The sequence below is a fragment of the Pantherophis guttatus genome, chromosome 4 (genome assembly GCF_059756535.1).
Source record: "Pantherophis guttatus breed Tessera chromosome 4, ASM5975653v1, whole genome shotgun sequence".
Taxonomy (NCBI): domain Eukaryota; kingdom Metazoa; phylum Chordata; class Lepidosauria; order Squamata; family Colubridae; genus Pantherophis; species Pantherophis guttatus.
The window spans coordinates 127,643,271-127,651,354 of record NC_142066.1 but is presented as its reverse complement, the minus strand read 5'-3'; the positions used below and the strand labels follow the sequence as shown (position 1 = coordinate 127,651,354).

The 8,084-nt window shown below is 46.2% G+C and overlaps 1 protein-coding gene across 12 annotated transcripts in view; it reads right to left on the bottom strand.

The window, feature by feature from the left end:
- Window positions 1-532: 532 nt before the first annotated feature.
- The window catches only part of ICA1 (islet cell autoantigen 1), a 100,749-nt gene continuing 93,197 nt past the window's right edge, over window positions 533-8,084 (bottom strand). For all 12 annotated transcript variants that reach the window (XM_034401988.3, XM_034401991.3, XM_034401992.3 and 9 more), the window contains 2 exons: window positions 1,300-1,395; window positions 533-795 (listed from right to left, as the gene is read on the bottom strand). In XM_034401988.3, coding sequence (XP_034257879.1) covers window positions 674-795; window positions 1,300-1,395 — 218 coding nt within the window. In that variant the 3' untranslated portion in view covers window positions 533-673. The remainder of the gene's footprint in view (window positions 796-1,299; window positions 1,396-8,084) is intronic.

The following is an 8,084-nucleotide window of genomic DNA, read 5'->3' as shown; positions in this document are numbered from 1 at the left end:
ATGGTGGCAAAGGCAATAAAATCTAGTCTCTTTTATAGCAGAAACTGCTGGCACAAAAGAACACTCTAAAAGTATGTAGTCTTGCCAGTGGATTTGGACTTACGCTATGCTATTTAATAATTTAAAATAAGAGAGTGAGCAGAATAGATTCATACTCAACTATAATTTTCTTATGATTAGCCCCAAAGTATAGACTTTTCATTACTGATACTAAGAATAGAAATTTAGTTTATATTCTAATGCTGCATTTATTACACATTATTGTCTTTTTTATTCAATCCATGCAACTTCCAATTACATGATTTTCTTTTCTGATTTAGGCAAAGAATAAATATACAAAAATAACTTTTCTTTTATAGTTTACCTTTTTATTTACCATGTGACTGCTCTATCAAGAACCAAGTGACACCAAATACACTAATCTAGTCAGCAATTCCCTTTAAATCAAAATTTTGTCAGTACATCTACTTACAAAAATGGGTGTAAACTGTTTATATAAACAAGAGCTAATAACTGTAACCTATAGAAAGGGAAAGGTCAATCCTGTGATTTTATTAGAATGGCACAAAAGTGAGAAGTTGTACAACAACACATTGGTTCAGTTTTAAATTTTCTTAAACCCCCAAGATAGTGTTAATGATTGGTGAATAGAGATTTACCATAGGCAGACAACTCATGCATTGAGCAATTCATGTTCTTTATCTGTTTTCCCAACAGCATCTGGGTTGGACAAAGGGTCCAGATCAGCAAAGAGGCTAAACCAAGCTGTTAGATCTTTAGAAGAACTTCCAGCTTCTGCAAAAAAGAAAGCATAGACAATGTTGGCCAAGTCAGTATTTGTGTTTTACTGCAGTTTTGAAGGATGACATGAGAACAAATGGATTTAGGAGGCATTACTCAAGAAAGGATTTTAGACACATCTAAGAAGACCCTTTGCCACGTGTGCTTATGGTCAGAAAAGTATTCTGCATCCGGTATGTTTACCCTATCTTTCTCTTTATATATTCATTGCATATGTAAATTTGAAGCCTAGTTTTCATGAGACTCTTCTCAAAAGTAATTTATCACACAGTCAATGTAATTGCAAATACAACATTAAAATGGACAAATGAAATCCAAATTATGTACATGTTTGTATATGTATTCCAAGGATGGTGAATACTTTAGTCAGAGTGCAGCAAAAATAAAATATAGCTCAAAGGAAACTATTCTTTGTAAATAGACCTGAGAATATGGAGGGTTCTGGAGAAGTCTGAGCTCAAGGGTAACATTTTTTTAAACTTATCTTTTATCAGTTACCTTTCATTGGTGTCTTATTGACGTCTGGGTTGAAGCTGTTGGATTTCTGTCCTGTCTGCACTACAGGTGATGGGTTAATGCTGCTGGCTGCCCAACCTAAGATTCAATAAAAGAATTGCATTTCTATGAATCAATAGTAATTACTTAATCATTTTAAATCATTCAAGGCAAAAATACCCAAACCGTTTTCTGAAAATCAAAACTCTTGACATGTCCTGAAATGCTGCTTTCATTTTGCTTTGTCATGTCATTGATTTAGGGAGCTAAGGTTACCTTAGGCCTGTATATTTTTCTTTGAATTATTTTAATTTTTCACAAGTTCCCTTTGTGTATCTTAATTTTGGCTTAAACATGGGATGGTTCTAAATCTAAGAAAGAGATCCAGCAACAGAATGCAGTTCTTCTGGGATTAGCTGTTACTAACAAATTAGAACTAAATAGAGTTAGGAAAGCAAAAACCTTTCAGTTAAGGTAGCAATATGGTGAGGGGGAGGTGTGTGATGCAGGGTTTTTTTTTTCCAAATCGCGTTGCTACTGGTTCCCTCATGTGCATATATGTGCTTGTGCGTGGTGCTTCTGCGCATTCACAGAAGCTTGGATCCTCCCACCATCGCCACCGGTTTGCCCGATCCAGTGCGAACGGCTAGCAGCCCACCACTGGTGTGATGGCTCAGCAGTTAAAGGCACTGAGCTTGTCAACTGGAAAGCTGACAACCCAGGTTCAAGATCCAAGTGCCGCACCTGCCCTAGCTCCTGCCCACCTAGCAGTTTGAAAGCATGCATATGTGAGTAGAATAATAGGTACCATTTCTGTGGGAAGTAACATGTTCTGTGTGCCTTTGGCATATAGTCATGCTGGTCACATGACCACGGAAAATGTCTTCGGACAACGCTGGCTCCCTCGGCCAAGAAACTGTGCCCTAGAGTCGGACACCACTAGACAGGAAAAACCTTTACCTTTAGCAACACAGATAGCCCTCAACATATCACCATTCAGTGACCATTCAAATGTGACATACAATGGTCCTTGTACTTATGACTGTCACAATGTCCCCATGGTCACATCATCCAACATGATTCAGACACTTGGCAACTGGCATGAAGTTGAAGTGTCCTGGGATCGCCTGATTGCCATCTGCAACTTTCTTAGCCAGTTTCCAACAGATGAAATCAATGGGGGAATCCAGATTGGTCTAACAACCTTGTCGTTTACTTCACAACTGTGTCGTTTAGCGGTAGAAGTTTTGGTCTCAATTGAGATTGTAAGCAAATTGATTTTAAGGGTGCGTATTTTAGTTTTATAGAAATGTGCTATGATTACTCTCAGTTTCAGGTGTGAAATGAGTTAAATAGCAAGCTGAACTAGGTTTCTAGTCCAGTGTTTAGATAGAGTAGATTAAATTAGAATGCTTTATTAATTTTATAGATTAATTCTCCAATTTGCAGAATTGTAGCAAAAACGCTATTGTTCTCTGCCAATGAAATACATTATAAGAAATAATAGTTATCACAGTTTGCATTTCAGTCATACAAATGGCATGTTGTGTGCATATGCAATATTTCCACTATTATTTATGGAAGATTGGGATCAGCCAAGGTACAATGACACAAGTTCACAAATCACAAACTGATTTTAAAAGACTGAGGAATAGAGACCAACCCATAATTCTACCAAAGTGCTCATGGACTTTAGAGGATTGGAAAATATTTTATTTATTTATTTATTTGTTTAAATTTCTATACCGCCCTTCTCCAATATAGGACTCAGGGCGGTGAACAGTCAAGTAAAAACAAGACATACAAAATCTAAAAACTGTTTAAAATAATTAAATATTTTGGCCGTAATTAAAACAATTCCAATTTAAAATCAGTTTAAAATTTAACTCAAGCCAGCCCAGCTAGTTGAAATAAATGGGTTTTCAGGGCCTGACGAAAAATCCGGAGGTCTGTTATTGTACGTATCTCTGGGGGGAGGTTGTTCCAGAGGGTGGGTGCCGCCACAGAGAAGGCTCTCCCCCTGGGGGTCGCCAGCCGACATTGTCTGGCGGACGGCACCCTGAGGAGGCCCACTCTGTGTGAGCGTACTGGCCGGTGGGAGGCTATTGGTGGCAGAAGGCGGTCTCGTAAATACCCCGGCCCTGAGCCATGGAGCGCTTTAAAGGTGGTCACCAACACCTTGAAGCGCACCCGGAAGACCACCGGGAGCCAGTGCAGCTCGTGCAGGAGAGGTGTCACATGGGAGCGCCTGGTCACCCCCATAATCCCCCGCGCGGCCGCGTTCTGGACCAGCTGGAGCCTCCGGGTGCACCCCAGGGGGAGCCCCATGTAGAGAACGTTACAGTAGTCCAGGCGGGAAGTGACGAGTGCCTGAGTGACTGTGCGTAGGGAGTCCCGATCTAGAAAGGGGCGCAACTGGCGTATCAGGCGAACCTGATAAAAAGCCCCCCTGGTCACGGCCGTCAAATGATCTTCTAAAGACAGCCGTGCGTCCAGGAGGACGCCCAAGTTACGAGCCCTCTCCGTGGGGGCGAGTGATTCACCCCCAATAGCCAGCGATGGCATCAGCTGGCTATATCGGGACGCCGGAAGCCATAGCCACTCGGTCTTGGAGGGGTTGAGTCGGAGCCTGTTTCTCCCCATCCAGGCCCGCACGGCCTCCAGGCACTGGGACACCACTTCAAGGGCATCATTGGGGTGGCCTGGGGTGGAGATACCAGCTGGGTGTCATCAGTGTACTGGTGGAACTCCACCCCGAAGCCACGGATGATCTCACCCAGCGGCTTTACATAAATGTTGAACAGAAGGGGCGAGAGGACCGACCCTTGTGGCACCCCACAAGCAAGGTGCCTCGGGGTCGACCGCTGCCCCCCTGTCAACACAGATTGCGACCGGTCAGAGAGGTAGGAGGAGAACCACCGCAGAACGGTGCCTCCCACCCCCAAACCCCGCCAACCGGTGCAACATGATACCATGGTTGATGGTATCAAAAGCCGCTGAGAGGTCTAGCAGGACCAGGATAGAGGAGCAACCCCTATCCCGGGCCCTCCAGAGATCATCCACCAATGCGACCAATGCCGTTTCCGTGCTGTGCCCAGGCCGGAGGCCGGACTGGAGCGGGTCTAGATAGACAGCTTCATCCAGGTACCGGGGAAGCTGTTGCGCCACCACACTCTCAACAACCTTCGCAACGAAGCGAAGGTTGGAGATTGGACGATAGTTAGCCAAAACAGCCGGATCCAGAGAGGGCTTCTTGAGGAGGGGTCTCACAACCGCTTCTTTCAAAGCGGCCGGCAGGACCCCCTCACTCAAAGAAGTGTTAACAATCTTCTGGAGCCAGCCTCGTGTCACCTCCCGGGAAGCCAGTACCAACCAGGAGGGACACGGGTCCAATAAACATGTGGTCGCGTTCAGCCGTCCCAGGACCCTGTCCATGTCCTCGGGAGCCACAGGATCGAACTCCCCCCAGATAACACTCTCAAGACCTGCCTCAGTCATCCCGTCCGGACATACCCAGTCAGAGGCCAGCCCTTCCTGAATCTGAGCGATTTTGTCATACAGATACTGCACAAAATCCTCAGCTCGGCCCTGCAAGGGGTCATCCCGCACTTCCAGATGGAGGAGGGAGCGGGTCACCCTAAACAGGGCGGCCGGACGATTATCTGATGACGTGATAAGAGCGGCAAAATAGCTAGTTTTCGCCGCTTTTATCGCCACTAGGTAGGTCTTAATATGAGACCTCACCAGTGTTTGGTCAGATTCGGAGCGGCTGGTCCTCCAACTACTCTCCAGGCATCTTTTCCGGCGCTTCATCTCCCTAAGCTCCTCGGAGAACCAAGGAGCTAGGTGAGTTCAGTGCCGGGTCAGAGGCCGCAAAGGCACGACTCAGTCCAAGGCCCCAGCAGCCGCACTATCCCAGGCGGCCACCAGGTCTTCAGCCGAGTCATGAGCCAGAATCTCAGGAAATGGCCCAAGCTCCATCTGGAACCTATCAGGGTCCATCAGGCGCCTGGGGCGGAACCACCTGGTCGGTCCCGCCTCCCTGCGGTGGGGTGCAGAGGTTAGAAAGTCCAGTCGAAGGAGCGAGTGGTCAGACCATGACAAGGGTTCGATGGCTATATCCCCTATATCAAGACCACTCAACCACTGACCAGAGACAAAAACTAAGTCCAGAGTGTGTCCCCCTGTGTGAGTGGGGTCATGAATTAACTGAGTAAGGTCCATGGCCGTCATGGAAGCCATGAACTCTCGAGCCACTTCAGACGTTTCACCGATAGATGGCAGGTTGAAATCCCCCATGATGACAAGTCTGGGGGTGTCCACCGCCACCTCGGCTATAACGTTAAGCAGCTCTGGCAGGGCCGTTGCCACGTGGCAGGGAGCCAGGTACGTGACCAACAAGCCCATCTGTACTCCACGACCCCACTTCACAAAGAGGGACTCACATCCGGCTATCTGTGGAACAGTGGTCTCCCTTGGATCCAGACCTTCCTTTATAATAACCGCCACGCCCCCGCCCCTGCCCTGAGCCCTCGGCTGATGAAATGCACGGAAGCCTGGTGGGCATATATCCACGAGGGGGACTCCCCCCTCCTGGCCCAACCAGGTCTCCGTAATGCCCGCCAGGTCCGCCTCCCCCTCCTGAATAAGATCGTGAATGAGGGGGGCTTTATTAACAACGGACCTGGCGTTGCATAACATCAGCCGAAGGCTCTGGCCCTGAGAATCTGGACAACCTGGGGAACGAGAAAAGCATTGGGGATCGGAGTGTGCAATCGCTCTAAGATAGCGAGTGCGCATTCCCTGAACATGATGTGGTCCCCAGCTTCCGCCATATCTGCCCCTCCCACTCACTACACTGATGGAACAGCCCTCTTTAAATCGAACTCCAACCCCCTCCCCGACCTCCGGTTCTACGTCCCTAGTGTTGTAGCCCTTTGCTGAGGCTGGTCTTGAACCCGGTGGATTTCCCCCAGAACCCACCCTAATCCCCCCCGAACCCCTTAAAATTTTTGTTAAAAACCCACTAAAAAACCCACTTAAAAAACCCCTCAAACTCTTCTTTGCCGCATGCCATCTCTCGGGGCTCCAACGCCCGTCATCAAGATAGGCCCTTGATAACGAAGAGGGCCAGACCTGCGAGAGGGGGGAATCTCGCAGAGCACGAAGGTCATTCACCGAGTACATCTGAACATCAAAGGGAGGTGATAGTCCATGGCCAATAACCAGGGGCCAATTTGATGTTATCACAGTCAGAAGGAGTGAAATGCCGGACTTCAATAGAATTCCAATGGAGCATGTGGGACCTCATTGCCCTCTCACGGCAATGGCGGGAGTAAAATGCTGTTTCGATCCGGCAGAGGGTGACCCGGCCCCCCTCTCACGGCGGCTGGTCAACCACGATCGTCCAAAAAGCCGGAATTGAGACAGCAGCTATAGACCCACTCCACCAAGACTTGAATCCCCAGATGTAAACCTCCATTCAATCGAGGGAAGAATGGGATCAGGTCAGTCCACATAGTCCAAACAGGCTCAAACAGCGGAGATCATAACCGTCATTAACTCCGGGGAGGTCAAGGTGGCACCTAAACCCGGAGATGATTGTTCAGCAGGCATACGCAGCATGGCATCACCACATTCAGGGGGATGGGGGTGAAAAAGGAGAGCAGAGGCAACAAACGCCACAGTATGAATATATGTTATAAGATACTGCCACTCCAAGAAAAAAGAGGCTATTGTCACTTTTTGATTAGCAGACACATTACATAAAGAAATAAACAACTACACTTTCTACTGGAAATTGACCATGTGAAAACTGATTTACTACATTCAATTTTAAGGAAAGTTGACAAAGTCTATTGCTAACTTGGAATATATGGCAATTTAGTAACCCATCAGTAAAAACATTAGCGTGATGGAAAATTTTTTAGAATCAAAGCAGGACTCCCTAGTAAGTAAATTTATAGCAAATCTGGTACTTCTGTGAGTACACTGAGTGTTAAGAAACACTATGGAATTTCTAATGTGGATATTTTAATTTACTCTAAAGTATGTTTATTGCAATGCTATATAACTGGTTGTGTTTTGTTTAAATAAAACACCTGAGCAACAAAAATGAATTATTTCTGAAGAAATGTTTTACCTATAATACAACTGGGTAATTTTCAATCCTGCCTTTCTCCAACCTGCCAGCCCTTTTTTATTATTTCAGTAATTACTCAAGAGCAAGTTACATATTTTTGTTTTTTTTTTAAATCCAAACCACAAAAAATAAAAAGAGAAAAAAATCCAGCTCCCCTTTTTTTAATGATGTCAAGATGTTCACACCTACTCTTCATTTTGGGGGAGAGAGTGTAATCCACTGTTGAAAAAGTTGCCTGCCTCTGTTCAATAATAGAGTTGAATTGTTTACACCAGAGGTCTGCAACCTTAAACACTGAAAGAGCCACTTTTTCACAGAAAACAAAACACCAGGAGCCACAAAACCTGAGTGGGCGTGGCCGACTAGATATCACTCACTCCCATCCAGTCAAATGACCCCCCAGCCATGCCTACCCAGGTTTTGTGACTCCCCGTGTTTTCTTTTCTATGGGAAATAGGTATCTTCCTCTCTGTCTCTCTCTCCCTCCCTCCCTCTCATCCCTCTTTCTCCCTATCTCCTTCTCTCTCATCTCTTTCTCTCTTTCTCTATCTTACTCTCCTTTATCTTTCTCTCATCTGTCTTTTTCTCTCCATCCCCTTCTTTATCACCCTCTATCTCCCTCTCCTCCCTCTCTCTCTCTCTCATT